This window comes from Rhinatrema bivittatum, chromosome 2 (genome assembly GCF_901001135.1).
Source record: "Rhinatrema bivittatum chromosome 2, aRhiBiv1.1, whole genome shotgun sequence".
In the NCBI taxonomy this organism is placed as follows: Eukaryota; Metazoa; Chordata; class Amphibia; order Gymnophiona; family Rhinatrematidae; genus Rhinatrema; species Rhinatrema bivittatum.
The window spans coordinates 665,245,422-665,263,779 of NC_042616.1; the positions used below are offsets into that span (position 1 = coordinate 665,245,422).

The 18,358-nt window shown below is 44.6% G+C and overlaps 1 protein-coding gene across 1 annotated transcript in view; it reads right to left on the minus strand.

The window, feature by feature from the left end:
* The window catches only part of TRAM1 (translocation associated membrane protein 1), a 107,671-nt gene extending 93,807 nt beyond the window's left edge, over positions 1 to 13,864 (minus strand). Inside the window, exon 1 of the mRNA XM_029591447.1 lies at positions 13,614 to 13,864. Within this exon, the coding sequence (XP_029447307.1) occupies positions 13,614 to 13,739 (126 nt within the window). The 5' untranslated portion in view covers positions 13,740 to 13,864. The remainder of the gene's footprint in view (positions 1 to 13,613) is intronic.
* Positions 13,865 to 18,358: the final 4,494 nt, after the last annotated feature.

The window sequence follows — 18,358 nt, forward strand, 5'->3', positions numbered from 1 at the left end:
GACATATGGACTCAGGACCAGTGGGTTATGCACTTCTGCTAGCAGATGGAGATGGAGCAAGCTGATGCCACAGTATATAATACTCCTGCAGTGACATCAGCCTACCAGTATTCTCTTCAAAAGCAACTGTGAAGAGACTAGCAAAAAACTTGATTAAAAAGTCAACCATTACTGTCCTCAACCAACAGAAAACACTTAACTCAGGTAATGAATGTATGTACCCCAATCTAGGGACTGGATGACCACTTACCAGTAAACTCCTGGAACACATAGCCCTACAGGAGGACCATTAAACCAACAATGCGGCAACCAAGGGCAGGAAGCTGAGTCCATCTGTCTACAATAAGGAAAACGAAATTATCAGGTAAGTAGTAATTTCTCCTTTCCCAGTGTGTAGACAGATGGACTCAGGATGTACCAAAGCTTCTCCCGACTAGGGTGGGAGTCTGCGCCATCCCAGGCCTGCACATCCAGATGATAATACCTGGAAAAAGTGTAAAAGAAGGACCATGTCGCAGCCCAGCAAATGTCGACGGGCGACAATCTAACCTCCGCCCATGACACTGCCCGAGCCCTAGTAGAATGAGCCCTAACCTGAATAGGCAATGGCTTTTCAGCCTCCACATATGTGGCCATAATAACCTCCTTAATTCATCGAACTATTGTAGACCGTGATGCTGGTTCACCCTGCTTCCTTCAAGGAATTAAGGGCCAACCCTTTATTTAACCCATCCTGCAAAAATTCCAAAATGAGCAGGATCTTCCCTGAATGAGGAAGAACACCTCAATCCACACACCAAACCCGCACATAGGTTGAGGAAGTGGAGAACTTCCAAGCACATAGCAAGGTGGCGATCACCGCAGAAGAATAATCACGCTTCAACAAGGGAGCCCTTTCAAGGGCCATACCATAAGACAAAAATTGAGTCAGATCTTCATGAAGGACAGGGCCCTGCTGCAACAGATTCTTGTGCGGCAGAAGATGAAGAGGAGTCTCTTCCACGAGGCTTTGCAGATCCACATACCATGGACTTCTGGGCCAATCCGGCGCCTCCTGGAGCAACCCCCCATCTTGGCCTTCGATCCTGTGAACTTTCCTGCCCAACATGAACCACGAGGGAAAGGCATACAGCAGCTTGTCTACTGGCCAGACTTGTACGAGAGCATCGATATCAAAGGACTTCAAAAATCTCTCCTGCGACTGAAGAAGCGAGGAACCTTCACACTGCAAGAAGTCACCAACAGGTCTAGGAACAGAAGGCCTTAGCGATCCACTATCAGCTGAAATGCCTCGTCGACAACACACATTGTCCCAGGTCCAGACTCTCCCAGCTGAGAAAGTCTGCTTTTACACTGTCTTTTCCTGCAATGTGAGAGGTCGAGTTCACCTAGAGAAACCCTTCCGCCCATTCCATAAGTCTATTTCCAGCGACACTTGCTGGCTCTTGGCTCCTCCCTGCCGACTGATGTAAGCCACTACTGTTTCATTGTCCAACATTATTCGGACTACTTGACCCTGCAGTCTGTCACTGAACTGCAAGCATGCCAACCAGAAAGCCTTGGCTTCCAGGCAACTGATGTTCCAGCGAGACTCTTCTGTGTTCCAGTACCCTTGCGCAGTTAGTTCCTACAGTACTCTCCCCAATCCTTGAGACTTGCATCTGTCATATCAACCAGTCTGGCAATGTCAGGGAAACTCCCTTTCTCAGATGAACCTCCTGCAACCACCACTGCAGGTGAGAGCAGATTTCCATCGTCAAGTGGAGCTGAACCAAACAGTCCTGTGACTGTGGGGTCCAACAAGATAGCAGAGCGTGCTTAAGAGGATGCATATGCGCTCGTGCCCACGGCACCACTTCCAGGGTTGTCGCCATCAGAATACCTGAATATAGGGCCACACTGTCGAGCATATAATGTTCACCAAAAGATGTACCTGAGACATCAACTTCTGAATCTGAGCTTCTGGCAGGAAAACTTTGCTCTGTCAAATCGAACACCTAGGTACTCCCAATGATTGAGAAGGCTGAAGATTGCTCTTGGGGCTAGGTTTACTACCCAACTAAGTTCCTGCATCAAGGAGATCACCTTGCGGGTCACCAGGCAGCTCTCTTTCAGAGACTTGGCTCGAATCATCCAGTTGCCCAAATATGGGTGTACTAGGATACCATCCTCTCTCAACTCTGCTGTCACCATCACCATAACCTTGGAAAAAGTTCTGGGAGCAGTGGCTAGATCAAAAGGCATCACCCGAAACTGTTAATAGCACCCCAGCAATGTGAAACGCAGAAAACGCTGGTGCTCCAACCAGATGGGAATATGGAGGTAGGCCTCTGACAAATACCAAGAGGTCAGAAATTCCCCTAACTGCACATCCATCATCACAGAGTGCAAAGTTTCCATGCGAAAATGAGTCATCACCAATGATTGTCGACTCCTTTGATGGGAGTCAGTCTAGGATGGGATGAAAGGAGCCCTCCTTTTTGGGCACAACAAAATAAATGGAATATCGCCCCATACTTTCCTGAGACGTAGGCACTGGAACTACAGCCCTCAGACTGAGGAGCCTTGACAAGGTAGATTCTACTCCCTGGATCATCTGCGGGGAGTGGCAAAAAGACACCAAGAACACATCCTGAGGAACACTGAAATTCCAACGAATATCCTTCTTGTATCATCTCCAGGACCCATCGATCCAATGTGATTTTGACCCACCTCTAATAAGAGAGAGAGACATCCCCCTATTTCTTGTCTCTGGGGGTGGATCAGCAAACCTTCATTGTGAGGCTCAGGAAGATCCGGCCCCCTGAGCCCGCACCTCTCTTGGGTTGTCTTGTACAAAAAGACCGAGAACTGCCGAAAGGCCAAACCTCTGTAGGGATGAAACCACTTAGAACCCCTAAGATGACCCCTTGTACCAAAGGGGCACTGCAACTGCTTCTTATCCTTCGGCAACTGAGGAACTGGGAATTTGCCTCACTTACTAGCCAGTTTCTCCAACTCCAAAACCAGAAGGTACTGGGGTCCACTGAGCTGCCACCTCCTGCGGAGGAACCAGTCAAGACGGTGCCAAAGTCTGGCATACCTCCAGACAAATCCTTAACCAAACCATCATCAGGCTGGGAGGAACCAGGCTTAGCAAAGTCAGAGGAAGACAATTCTCCCTGAGCCTCTAAGCAGCTCTGACATGTTAAAGGGCACTCCAGGCTGAGATGCCCGAATATGACAGGCAACACCGAGAGAAAGGTGCTTAGGTTTCTTGTTCACCGGCACCATTAGTTCATCAGTTGACCGAGAATGTGTGTCCATCCGACTTGTGCTGAAAAATTTCAAGTGCACAAATTTTAGGCTCACAAAAATTAGGCACCCAAGGGTAAGTGCCAAAAAAAACAAATGCACAAACAGTGTGCCAAAATCTAGGTGCACAATTCGTATGCAGAGCCGGATGCACCGCACACACCAACGTTTCTGAAGAGGGCAATTGAACTCGCACAGAAGTGCATGAAAATGCAGCTGCAGCCTACCACGCGGTGTGCAGGAAAAAGACTAACAGTGGGGCCTAACCCACCTGGGCTGCTCAGTTCCCTTAACCCCCATGGGAGTAAATGTCGGAACAGCATGCCGAACACGGAGACTGGAGAAGTCCTACAAAACTCCTCTACACTGACTTTTTTTTTTTTTTTTTTTTTTAAATGGTCTCCGGCTGCAGGGGGTGAGGTCATCTGCTGTCACCATTGCGCTTGGTTTCCTGCACCCGTTGCCATTAAGCTATACAATCAGCTAAGTCCACGCTGGTGGAAAATCAGCTACCAGACCAAGGTACACATCTGAAGGACCAAGGAAATCACCTTAGGAATTCTCAACTGGGGAGGGACCATCTGGTATCAACAAAGAGAGCGGGTTTGTTTTTTTTTCTCCTTCTAAAATCTGAAGAAATCCCCATAGGGAGATGCACGTCCACCATCTGCTGGATATGGAGAATACTGGTGGGTTGATGTCACTGCAGGACTATATGTGTGTACACTGTGTATATATATATGTATATATACTGTGACGTCAGCTTGCTCCTTCTCCAACTGCTGGCAGAGGTGCATATACCACTAGTCCTGAGTCCATCTGTCTACATGCTAGGAAATTAAAGATTCTCACATGTGGTGATATCACTAAACTGGTATCCTCACTTCTACTGAAGGTGGTGTCTTCCTTCCAAATAAACTAAGCAGTGATTCTGCCAGCATTTGTAAGAAAGGAATGGAAAGGACAGAGACCATCAACCTACTAGATGTGCATCGTGTGGTATTATGCTACCTGAAGATGACTAACGCATTCAAAATGTCTTACAGTATCTCGGATGGGAGAGATGGCCTCCAAGGCTACAATAGCAAAATGGATTAAGATGGCCACCCACTCAGCATATATTCTCAATGATAAGCTCTGCCATGAGAACCCAGGTGACCTCCTGGTCAGAAGTGTCAGTCTCCCCAGTAAGAACCAGCAGGGCTGCCATTTGGTCATACTTGAAGTCATTAACTTTTGCTGCTTTACTGGGTTTAATGATAAGGTTAAATTATTCTTACTTGATAATTTAACCTTCCTTTTCTGCTAGATCAGTCCTTTACACTGGGGAGATAACCCCTAGATAGGGAGGGAGGAAGATAGAGCTCCTTTGAGAACCCTTGACCCAAAGACTGCTTCCTCCTTCACTTGAACATCTAGCCTGTAGTACTTGGAGAATGAGTTCAGGGATCAAATTCAAAGAATGTGAAGTCTACGGTGCAGGATTCCTCATCATTCTATATTCCAGAGGACTGATTTGCTAAATCAAAAAGCATCCAATTCAACCTTAACATATTGTTCTTACAATTTTTTTTTTATATATATTTAATCTTTATTAATTTTTCACAAATGACTTACATCATGAAAACAGGAAAATGTTCCACAACACTGTAACCAATATAGAAATTAACACAATAACATTATTACTGCTGGTACATATTCCATAATTGGGGGGAGATTCAATTAGAAATTACCAGAATATTCATCAATTTTAACTAAAAGGAAGCAAAATTTTTTTCTCTTTATTTTAATCATACAAGTAAACATTATTTAAAGAGGAGGGAGGTGTATTATTTTTACTGAACATGCTCTCCTTATACTTCCACTTGAGTTTTATCTATCAAAAAGGTTTCTAAATGTGTAGGGTCCAAAAATCCAAATCTCTTCCCTTTATAATTAATACAGCATAAACAGGGAAACTTCAAACAAAAGGTTGCGCCCATTGCTAGTACGCGTGCTTTCAAAGATAGGAAATATTTTCTTCCAAGTTGTGTGGCCCTAGCCACATCAGGAAACATCTGCAGCTTATGGCCGCAGAATAAGAAATTTTTAGATCTAAAGAACCTTTTGAATAGATTTTCCTTGTCTTGCTCCGCTACAAAAGCTATAAAAAGGGTAGCCCTTTTATTTATAATATCTAACGATTCTTCCAAGAAGGTCGAAACTCCTGGAGAAGATGGAAGCTCTCCATTTTCCTTCTGAAAACCAGTATTACTAGCTGGTTTTTTTCCAAATAATAAATTTTTGAAACTTTAGGTATTTCTTCATCTTGATATTGCAATATTTCCTTCAAAAATTTCTTAAACATCTCCCATGGGGATAATAGGCGAGTAATCGGGAAATTTAATATTCTCATGTTCCTAGATCTAAATAAATTTTCTACATATTCAACGTCTTTATGCATCATAAGACTATCCTTTATAAAAACATTCTCGGAGTTCTGGATTAATTGGATCATAGTTATATCTCTTTCATGTTTATCCACCTTTTTTTCTTGTTCATTGATTAAACCCCTATTAATATTAATAGCTGCCACCAACGATTCATTCATTTTAATCACATTATTATCAAGTTTAGATATCATCCTACCAAGATCCACCATAGTAACATTATCCGGTACAATCACCAGACTAATATTACTCTCTATGTGAATTGGAGGATTTAACAACATAACATTACTACTAGAAGCAATAACACTACAATCCCGGTGAGGTACAGACTATCTACAGCTGTACCTCCCTGGGTTAATCCTATCAGTTCACATAATGTTCCAGGAGATGTTAACACCTTCGGTTGTGGTGGTGGAGTATGTCCTTCGCCAGGACTGAGGGAGATTAAGGACATATCTCCCACACTGTCCTCTCTTGGCGTTTCCAACACCCTTAAAACGTGTTGGTCCATAGGGCCTGTGCGTTGTAGTTGCACTGGTGAGGAGGTAGTAATAACTCTCGCCTTCCGTTTTTTCCCCATGAAGATAACACTGCAAAGAGATTTGCCGGCCCCCGGCCTATTCCGGTCTAAGTCGGTCCAAGCCGCGCGCCCCTTTGGAGCGCGCGGCTTAGGTGACGCGCCGGCGGCAGCAGGGCGCCGCTCTTCCGCCGATTTTGTAGTCAGAAGGGGTCCTCAGCTGACGTCACTCAGCTGGGCTTTGGCTTGCCTGCACGATCTCTCCCGTAGCAGCTGAGTGCAGGTAAAGACAGTCAGGCTTTGCCTGCTTCAGATTTCACTCTCACAGCAGTCCGGTCGGCACCTCAGGGGGGGGTCAAGTCCCTCCTCCCTTCTCCGTAGTGGCTGGATGCAGGTAAAGACAGTCAGGCTTTGCCTGCTTCAGATTTCACACTCACAGCAGTCCGGTCGGCACCTCAGGGGGGGGCAAGTCCCTCCTCCCTTCTCCTTCGCTTGCTCCCCCTTGTTCTTACAATTTTAAAGTCCAAATTAGTTTTCAAATTTCACTTCATTCTTTGAAAAGTTTAGGGGGAAAAAAACCCCCACAACAAAATACTGGCTAACTATGATTACACACAAATTGCACCAGGTTCCCAAACAAGGAATAAGTTTTCAAATAAATATGCAGATTGTTTAGAAGCCTAGCATCTGTAGTCATGATGGTTAGCAACATTAGTTACACATTTACGAATTTTCAAAATACCCGCAATTGTGCATCTAGGTACCTTAAGACATCGAATTTTAGATGGCCATCTAAGTGGACAGACCAGATTTTTCAAAAGAGGACAACTAAAAGTGATGTTATTTTTTAGTATAATCCTATACCAAATATTAAAAAAAAAAAAAAATTCTATATAAGAAGGTGTCTTGACTAAGTGTTTCTAATAATTTACACCCAGTTTCAATTTAAAAAAGAAAAAAAACATGAAATGTTTGGCTATATAGGATTATTAGAAGTTCCATCACAAATGTTTACTCATTTGGCAGAGATACGTGATCATGCCTTTTCCATAGCTGATCCTATAGCATGGAATGCTCTTGCGTAAGTGCCTTTCGTCTGACACAGCTCAGATTAAAAAGGATGTTGCAATCTTGTTCCTTCAAATGTTTGATCTTAGGAATTAGCACTCTTAATTTTTTTTTTTAGCAGGGAGCTCAAGTCATTGTGTATTTATTTAAAATGTTTGTTTGCCATTTGTAATTGTGGTTCTTCTTTTATGTTTGTTTTACGTTAACTCTCTTCAGTCTGGATTTGGAGAAAGTAACAAAACAAACTTAACTAAAGATAAATCTGAATCTCTCAGGTGTCTTATTACTTCTATCACAGCCTCTATTTTGGCCAGTTATTGGTTGATAATAACCATATTGTTTCATTTGAATACTAATCCATGGGCAGAATTTTTAGTTACACATTAATTCAAACCTTTACGCTGGATACAACAGAGGGATACTCCTTATGGGCTGTCATTATCCTGATATTTTCATTCCATTTGTGCTTTCGCACACTGGTTCACTGCTATTATATTACTTTGTCATTACTTGGATTCAACTCTGATTCATCACAGTTTGATGTCATGTTCAGAATCTGAGAATGCCAGTGCTTGGGAGAGGCTAGATCTTGTTTCTGTTTGTTTTAGTTCTGGAATGCCTTGTACACTGGACATAAGGGCATGAAAAAATTAACTGGATTTAAAAACTGTCAGACAATACAGTGGCTTGCAAAGGTATTGGGCCCCCTAAAAAATAAATAAATATAAATAAGCAGATGTGAGGATTACAAAGGACACACAGATTATTCCCGACAGTATGTTGTTAATTGAAAAGCAGTATGCTCAAATTTTCAAAGTCACAATTCATTATTTCTCTGCATTTTATGAAAAATAAAATGAAAAACTGAAAAATGCTGCTTGCATAAGTATTCAGACTAGTACTTGGTAGCACCACCTTTTGCTGCAATAACAGCTTTAAGTCTGTTGGGGTAAGTTTCTAACAGCTTTACACAATTTGGGAGTGATTTCTGCTCATTCTTCCTGGCAGATTTGCTCCAGGTTGTTCGGATGACACTTAAGGACTGCAATTTTAAGAACATAAGAGCATGCCATACTGGGTCAGACCAAGGGTCCATCAAGCCCAGCATCCTGTTTCCAACAGTGGCCAATTGTTATGGTTATTGATGTTTGGGTGGATCCTTGGACACTGTGGCAGCTGACCACGCCCACTGGGGGGGGGGGGCAGTCCCGTGAGGGACCACCGTGTCAGGCCAGACTCTGGACACCCAAACACAGATTTGAATCTTTTATTAAACAGTTTTGGAAACCACTAGAGGTGGCAGTAGTGAGTAGAAGATGTTGAGCCCGGCTGGGCAGGTCTCCCACAGAACGCTGGAACAGCGAATCCTCTGCTAGGCTGTGCTGTACTGGAAAGAGACAGAGTTATGAGTACACGATAAGAAGCATTCAGAGTCCCAAGTAGAATTAGGAGAAGCTCAGAGACAGGGAGAACAGGCCCTCGAGGAGCGAGTACCTGGTTCCAGTGAAGCAGTACTGTGGAACAGATGGTAGTTGTACTCACAGATGGAAACTGTTAGTGAAATCTTCCAAGTAGAAGGGTTTGAAGATGCAGGCAGCGACTCAGGGAACATGGGCCCTCGAGGAGCGAGTACCAGTCTCCTGATAGCACCTGAAAGAAGCAGAAGAGGCCCCCCCAAGGAGTGGGTACCCCGTTAGCAACCCCGAAGGGTGTAAGAGTTCCAGATAACACTGGAGTGGCAGAGCAGCTTTGGAACGGAGAGCAAATCCCATCCATAGTTACCGTTGCTAACTCGATGAGCTAGCAAATACTGTAGGCTTAAATATCCATGCAGTGTGACGTCATATCAGGGGGACGCCCTGAGGTTCGCGCCAACGTGGAAATAAAGATGAGGGCGGCGTGCGCACATGCCCTAAGGTACCTTGGAGGAGCATGGCGGGAGGCAGCACCAAAGCCGGTCCGGGGACATCGGAGAGGACGGCAGATGCCGCGGCAGCCAGTAGTCCGAGATGAGCGGGAGGAGCCGCAAGTAGTGAGAGGTAGGCGGGGCGAAGCCGACAAGACCCATAGTCGCAACACCAATCTAAGCCACGAGTACCTGGCAAGTACCCAAACATTAAATAGATTAGTCCTGGGGGAATTCTGCGCTACTGTGGAGCGCAGAATTTCCCCCCTATGCAGATTTGCCAAATTCTGCATAGAAAATGGCAGAGGAGACCCCGGCATGCCGCAAACGGAGAGCGCAAAGATGAAGGCCCCAGCGCACCGAAGAAGGCAGCCCCCGTGTGAATGGAGTGTGCTCCGCTTGCGGCGAAGATGAAGGCACCGGTGAGAGTGAATATGTTTGTGTGAGAGGAGAGAGAGCAGGGAGGTGAGCGCTTGAGTATGTGTGCGAGAGAGAGGGAGCCTATATGAGGAGATTGTGAAGGAGTGTGTGTGTGTCAGAGACTGGGAACGCATGTGTATGAAAAAGGGAATCGTGTGTATGTGAGGGTGCTAGCCTGTGTATGTGTGAGAAAGAGCCTGTGTGAAGGGCTGCATGAGAAAGGGAGACATAGGGAGCCTGTGCGAGGCTGTATGTGTGAGAGAGAAAGTGAACTTGTGTGGGTGTGTATGCAAGAGGGGATGTGTGTGTATAGAGAGAGGGAGCATGTGTGTGAGAGAGGAAGGGACAGAGGGAGCCTGTGTGAGGGGCAGTACTGAGAATGGGGTCAAACTCTGGGACTGGCCATAGAGTGGAAGGGGTTGAGCCTAGAGCTGGAGGGGAGAGATACTGGCAGGTGAAGGAGTTGGGGCCTGAGAGCGCAAAGTGGCCAGGAGAATAGGGAGAGCAAGTGGAAGGGACACTCTTACAGTGAATTTCTAGGGAAATTCTGCATCTCTAAGTAATAACTTTCTGTATTAATTTAAAATGTAATTTTAAATTAGTGCTATGCTTAGTGCTATGGCATGGTTGGCACTGCCTAGTGGGTGAGCCCGCTTGGCCCACATCAACAGTTGACAGATGCACCCTGCGGTGGGACAGGATGGAGCTTCGCCTATACCAGCTGCCTCCCCCGCAGGTTGGGCCTATGGGTGGCCGGCAGGACTTAAGTGGGTCCCTAAGTCTTCCCTGACCATACCTGAATCACAACCTATATACTCAAAGAATGTAGCCACTTCGATTCTGTAAATAATTATTAATTTATGATGTTAACCTTCTTCTGCTTTTTTCGCTCTTGTCCCAGTTCCATTACCCCTGTTTCATTGTAACTGCTACTCCTCTGCACTAGATTCAGTTATTGTACTTTTTGCACACCCTGTTCGAATGTAAACCGGCATGATGTGATTTTATCATGAATGCCGGTATATAAAAACCCTAAATAAATAATTAAAGACTGTCATGTAAATTGTGTTATTTTGCCCAATATAAAGTTTGCAGAATTTTAAGTTTTTATGCGCAGAATCCCCCCAGCTATTTCTTATCAATTAAGTTTGCAGAATTTTAAGTTTTTATGCGCAGAATTCTCCCAGCTATTTCTTATCAATTAACAGTTTATGGATATTTCCTCCAGGAACTTATCCAAACCTTTTTTAAACCCAGTTACACTAACTGCTGTAACCACATCCTCTGGCAATGAATTCCAGAGCCTAACTATACGCTGAGTGAAAAATAATTTTCTTCAATTTGTTTTAAATGAGCTACTTGCTAACTTCATGGAGTGCACCCTAGTGCTATTATCCGAGAGAGTAAATAACCAATTTACATTAACTTGTTCAAGTCCTTTCACATAGTGCCACAGATTCTGGATTGGATTGAGATCTGGACTTTGACTTGGCCATTGTTGAACATTCACCTTTTTTGTTGTTCAACCACTCCTGTGTTGCTTTTGCTTTGTGCATGGGATCATTGTCCTGATAAAAGGTGAACTTTCTCCCATTTTAGTTTTTTAGCAGACTGAAGCAGGTTGTCTTGCAGAATCTCCATATATGTTGCACCATCCATCCGGTCCTTCCATTTTAACAAGATGCCCAGTCCCTGCTGAGGAAGAGCATCCTCACACTTTACTGCTGGGATGGTGTTTGCTGAGGAATGGGCAATTTTAGGTCTGCACCACACAGTATTTTGAATTTAGGCCAAAAAGCTCCATTTTTTTGTCTCATCATCTGTCCATAAAACCTTATCCCACATTTTAGCTGGGTCGCTATGATGCTTTCTGAAGCACTTCAGATATGCTTTGATGGGGTTTTTCTTCCATAATAGTTTTTTTCTAGCCATCCTGCCATGAGGGCCAGTTGTATGCATGGCTAACTGGTGCACCTCCCCCGCCAGTCTTAGCCACTCAACTCTGTAGCTCCTTCAAAGTGATTGGCTTCCCTCACAAGTCTCCTTCTTGCTCTTATGCTGACTTTTGAGGGGTGGCCTTGTCTAGGCACTGTCTGGATGGTATGATGCAGCTTCCATTTCCTCACAATTGATCCAACAGTGCTCACTTGGATATTTTATAACCTTTTCCTGTCTTATGCATGTCTATAATTTTATCTTTAATTTCCTTAGGATGCTATTTGGTATTCATTTTCACAGCTTTCCTTTAGATTCAGTCTGACCACTGGTACTGAAATTAGGGGGTCTTCTATCCAGAAAAGCTGACTTTTTTATTTTAAAAAATCACAGGTAGAGACCAATTGTTAAGGCAATATCTTCCACAGCACAGGGGTGAATAATTATGCAAGCAGCATTTTTCAGTTCTTAAATTTTATTTTACAAAGAATGCAAAGAAATAATGAATTGTGACTGAAAATTTAAGAGCATACTGGTTTGCAATAAACATACTGTCTGGAACAATCTGTTTTTCCTTTGTAATCTACTCAAATCTGCTGACTTTTTAGGGAGTTGAATACTTTTGCAAGACACTGTATATGAATAATCCAATAAAACCTGACAGCTGAACCACATTACCAGGCATTTTGTGTTACAATTTTAGTTGTGTGGGTTGCACAATATATCTTTTTGCTGTTCGTATACAGTAGAGTGAAAGATGTAAGTAAAAGTGAGTGCTGTCTATAAGAATATATCCTAGCTGCCAGCCTCAGCTGTTTTAGGATATCACTCCTTACTGATGGCTGTTCTTGTTTTCTATACCAACCCAGGTAGATAGAACATTCTATACTGAATCCAATATTCAGTTCCCACAGCCTCATATTTCCCTGCAAAAGTTTGTAAAAATCCAAACAGCTATTGAAAGTGCCCATGTGCTTTCCATTTATTCCTGTGGGCAGCGGAACAGAAGCAAAACAATGTACATACCTTTGAAAACAATTTCAAAGGCACAGTGGGCAAAGCCCCTTTTAAACGTGGATAAAAACACAGGCACATTTTCACCCTGAAGGACTTAGCCAGTTAACTCAGTAGACAGCTGGCCAGATCCCTTGGAAACTTGACTTCAGAATATTCACACCTCTGACTGATAACAAATGAAATTAAATCCAATATTATATTCATTAACAACAAAACTTATACAGTTATACAGTTGTAACTCATTCTGTTATATTTGTCATGCAGATTTCCCAGTTAAGTTTTGTTTTTCTTTGTAGAGTGTTGCATCTTCCTAACACTAAAAAACATGACCCTATACGATCTGGCGTGTAGGTTAACTTTTTACATTCAAGACAGTTACAAAACAAAAACAACAACAACAAAAAAAAAAAGGCACACACAACTCATTTTTCGATTCTATTAGAATATCAAAACAAAGTAATATTTTTAGAAGAGAAAATCTAACAGTTAACTTTACGACTGTCAATTAGATGAGAGGCTGGCAGTACCTTTACTAACATAAATTCGGCCCACTGATAAAGGTACTGCCTGCCTCCCTTACAAACAACACTACTGGTAGCAGGTACACGTCACCCTTGCTGTTTCCCACCTGCAGCCCCGCCCCCCCCCGGCCTCAGCGCCCCCTGGGAATCGTAGTTCTTTCGTACGTACAGACCCCCACCGCGGACAGGCAACAGGAAACACGTCTCCCAGGAGTGCTCGCATGGCATCTCCATCCCGTACAGCCACGTCTCCCGCACCTAAAGCCTGGGGATGGCGAACAGTCGCCTTTCACGCACCAAATCCGGGGGGGGGGGGCCTCGACAGCCGCGGAGAAAGAGAATCCCGACAGGTTATAGCGCCTCCTTCACCGCATCCATACACAACAAGCAGCGCACGCAGGCACCAAGTATCGTCCTCACAAACACAGCCACAGAGGCAGAAACTCTAAAGGCCATCTCCCCCCAACCCCCGGCACAGAGACAAGGAAGGAAGCGAAGGCACTCACCTCGAACATGAGTGCCAGCAGGAAAAGCATGGCCAGGCAGGACACGATATCCGCATGGTTCTGCAGCACGAACTCCTGGCTCAGTACCGGCGGGTTCTTGTTAGCTCTGCGGCCCCGAAGGCCCATGGCGACAGCGGAATAAGAGAAGCAGGAAGCAACGGGAGGAGTAGACAGCGCACCGCCGAAGCACCACGTCTGCAACTGGCAGCGCCGGCCCCAGTGCCCAGACGCGGAGGGAGGCGGGGGCCGCGCATGCGCCGAACCTACCTCTGCTGCGGCTTTCTGAGCTCCAGCGCCATCTGCTGGTTGGAGGCTGAGCAGCATCAGACGCGGCACCTCTGTCTTTTACTACTCAGACTCCTGTTTTGTAAAACAGCCTTATTTAATTAAGACTTTTCCCATTTTGTGCCTATGGAAAACAGCTGAAATAAAGAAGGTTCTCAGGCTCGTGTTTTGTTCTCATCCGCCTAGATTCTACACTATACTTTTGCTTTTTAGAATGATGTACTACGTGCTAATACTGGGAAAACTCTTGTAAGCATGCATTTAGCGAGAATACTTCGGATCTATTATATTTGGTTTACGAGAGAGATTGGCTCCTCTGGCGGTTTCTTCACATGATTTTTATTTATTTATTTCTTTATTTAAAGTTTTTTATATACCGACATTCGTTAAGAAAACATCACATCGGTTTCCATACAACGTGAAATCAGCTAACGAGGCTTTACAGTGTAACTGATAATAGAACTGGGGGGAGGGGAACGGAAGGAGGGGGGAGGGTAAACAGAGGCTTTGGTGAACAGTCAGTAAATGCGAACCAAAATTAGATACATATATACAAATTATATACAAAGTATGAGGAGGAGCAGTGGGGGGAGGGGAGCGTGAGGAGGCTAAGGCTGAGGGTGTAGGAGGGTGGGGATGAAAGGAAAAGAAAGGGAGGTGTAATGGGGCAGAGGGGGGGAATATAGCAGGGTGAGGGAAAGCGGAGCATTGAGTACAAATAAGAGGGGGAAAGGAGGGCGGGGGTGTGAGAGGGGAAGTGGGGCGGTGAAGGGATCATGCATAGGCGTGTGTGAACAGCCAAGTCTTAAGTTTCTGTCTGAATTTCTTAGGGCAAGTCTTGAGGCGTAGCTGGGTAGGCATTGTGTTCCATAGGGAAGGTCCCGCTAGTGATAGGGAGCGTTGTTTGGTGGCTGTTAGTTGAGAGAGTTTGGGAGAGGGTGTGTGTATAGTTGCTAGATATAGCGTTCTGGTGTCTGTGAACCATAGCATGTCTGGATTGTGGATGGCTTTGTATATGAGCGTAAGAGTCTTAAATTGTATTCTAGAGGAGATGGGGAGCCAGTGGAGTTGCTTGAGCATGGGGTTAAGTGCTAGGTTTGTTGTATATTGTCCTACTCGTGCCTACAGGTCCATTCACTTTAGGGCCTCGATTACTAAGCATTTTTCCCATATTAGACACAGAACATGAGAAAAGCTTTAGTAAATCAGGCCCTAAGCTGGAGGTACCCTGTTCGCGAGCCATGTACTTAGCAGCGATAGGCAAGCGGGCTTTTTAAGAGGGCTGCTCTTTCTTTTTGCTCACTGTCATTGAGCTGCTACTGTCTTTGGCACACAAACATTCAGAAAAGCACTAAAACAATTTGTCAGTGTGCCTTCGATTTAGGGGCCTAAATTCATGCAGACTGGTCCCATATGTCTCTAGTAATGTACTGGTTGTCCAATTATAAATGTCCATGGTCTTGATTTTATGATTATTTTGTTAATCATTGTGAAATTTGGAGCATGCAGGTTATAAAATCTTACACTTACAGAAGAATTATAGCAAAAGCAGCTTAATTGCATTTTACTAGCTGAGAATATCAGAATTGTCACATGCATACAAATGTTAAGCATGCTACAGAAAAAAATATTACTGAAAATCACTAAGCATGTATATTTTTTTGGCCCTGCAATTTCCTCCTGCTCCTTTTGAGTTCCAGCTCAATTAGAAGTGGCTGTCCAGGATTTTTACCCCCGCTTTTTTCATATCCTCCTTGCTCAACCCAGCCCTAGTCCCAATCAAACCACAGCTCCAGGCACAGCTTGGCTAGTATGGACCCCAAGTCTGGCCTCTGAGCAGTGACTGAGAATCCCTCCCCACCATAGAGTCCTGTGAACACTGCCTGGGCAACATCACCACTGTTAAGTTTGCCCATGGATCAGAAGCCTGACTCTGCAATTTATTTATTTAGTAAGCATTTCATAGTCCACCTAAAGGTAGGCTCAAGATGGATTACATAAAGTAAAAGGCATTGAGTACATAAGATACGATATACATACATGCATGATACAGTGCAACATTGCTACTGAGTTACTAAGCCAGTCATAAATCTTTTTTTTATGTGGTGACAGAGCACCCAGCTACATTTTCCATAGGTACTTAACAGGAAAAAATCCTTTTGAAGAAGGCTTTCAGTTTTAAAACCCGAGTCCATTCTTCTAGCTGTTCTTGCTATATCAGTACTACTACTACTACCACCACTGTTCTTGCTATATCAGTACTACTACTACTACCACTACTTCTTATCACTTCTATACAGAGCTTAATTTCTGGAGGAATAGCCTGGAACACAGTCTGGCACTTCTTTTCAGACAAACAGGCAGTTCAGCAGGGGAGGTCTGCTTCAGTTCCTTCCATCCAGGCAGCCTACTGGGAGACAAGGTAAGTGGGTGAACCTGAAGCAGACTGAGAAGAGAACAGCCATTCTGTTCTCTAATCCATTTCTCCTCTCCTGTTCTGTAGGGAATATGCAGAGAAGGGTCATCCTGAAGCAGACACTTTAGTGCAAAGAACAAACACAAAAAGGGGTTGAATTAGCACTTGTCAGCAATAGTGCCATTTGTCAACTTCAACCTTAACCTTGATGAATGGCACTGCTGCTCTCAAGTTTCAAACTTGGGCTAAGTTAATTCAACCCCTTTTTGTGTTTGTTGCCTAGGATGTAATTTTTTGCAGAACAACCCAAAACAATGTTCTGCCACCTTTTTTCCCAAAACCAAAAGTAGTAGAGTACAGCTGGCAGTATAAACCAATTCTGTTTTTCCCATGAGAACAGCAGAGCCAGTAGCAGTATATATTACTTCTGGCCCTCCAGCCACAGGAGCAAGCAGAGCAGAGAGTGTTGGACCTGCTTATCCTGAAGCAGGGGCAACCTGTTACGATGCTGCTCGCGGAGCCCATCCTGCGAGCAGCCTCTTGCTGCCGTGCCATGCCTGTCGGGCCGGTGGCTGATCTCCCTTTCTCCTCCTTGTGGCCTAGGCTGCCCCGGACCGCTGCTCCTTGCAGCCCGACACTGCTGTATGCGGCAGGAGGGGCTGCTGTTGTTCTTTGTGGCACAGAAGTTGCCACCGGGATGTCTAGGCGGCAGGAGTACCGCCACCATCTTCACAGCAGGAATGCCACCGACACCACTGGGTCTTTGCATAGGCGCACGCGCCTCCTTTCAGCATTTAAAGGGCCAGCGGCGGGAAAAGCCCCACGGCCCCAACGGATAACCTCATCAGTCTTTGTCTTGTCCAGCCCTATAAAAGGACTCAGCTTGTTCTCCTCGGGCCCTTTGCATGGATCCTCACAGTGGTCTGTGCTTCCTTCGCCATGCAAGGTTCTCCGTGGTCTCCATCTGATTTGATGGTCTTCACCTGTGCGGGTAGGTCCAGTGGAGGTCTGCGCCTGCCTTGTTCCAGTTCCACAATGTTCCACGTCTTGATCCTGGTCCAGCCCTGTCCCAGCTCTTTCCAGTGCTTGGACACTCTCACCTCCCACGATGTGTCTTGGGGCTCCTCCCTGAACCGTGCCATGGTCCAAGGGCTCACATCCCTCTAGAGCAAGCAAACGCACCCCCGCACTTGCAACACAACCACATGGTCTGGATTTTTGTGTTATTTCCCAGCACAATAAAGGAGGTTGTGAGGGAAAACAGCCACAGTTGAAGACAAATTTGATAACCTCACTCGTCTGGAAAGGAATACGACGAGTAAGGTTATCAAATTTGTGTGGATGATACAAAATTATTCAGAATAGTTAAATCACAAGTGGATTGTGATACATTACAGGAGGAACTTGCAAGACTGGAAGATTGGGCATCCAAATGGCAGATGAAATTTAATGTGGAGAAGTGCAAGGTGTTGCATATAGGGAAAAATAACCCTTGCTGTAGTTACACAATGTAAGGTTCCATACTAGGAGCTACCACCCAGGAAAAAGATCTAGGCATCATAGTGGATAATATTTTGAAATCGTCAGCTCAGTGTGATGCAGCAGTCAAAAAAGCAAACAATGTTAGGAATTATTAGGAAGGGAATGTTAAGAACATAAGAACTTGCCATGCTGGGTCAGACCAAGGGTCCATCAAGCCCAGCATCCTGTTTCCAACAGAGGCCAAAACCAGGCCACAAGAACCTGGCAATTACCCAAACACTAAGAAGAACCCATGCTACTGATGAAATTAATAGCAGTGGCTATTCCCTAAGTATAATTGATTAATAGCCATTAATGGACTTCTCCTCCAAGAACTTATCCATACCTTTTTTGAACCGAGCTACACTAACTGCACTAACCACCTCCTCTGGCAACAAATTCCAGAGCTTTATTGTGCGTTGAGTGAAAAAGAATTTTCTCCGATTAGTCTTAAATGTGTTACTTGCTAACTTCATGGAATGCCCCCTAGTCCTTCTATTAAACAGAAAATGTCATAATGCCT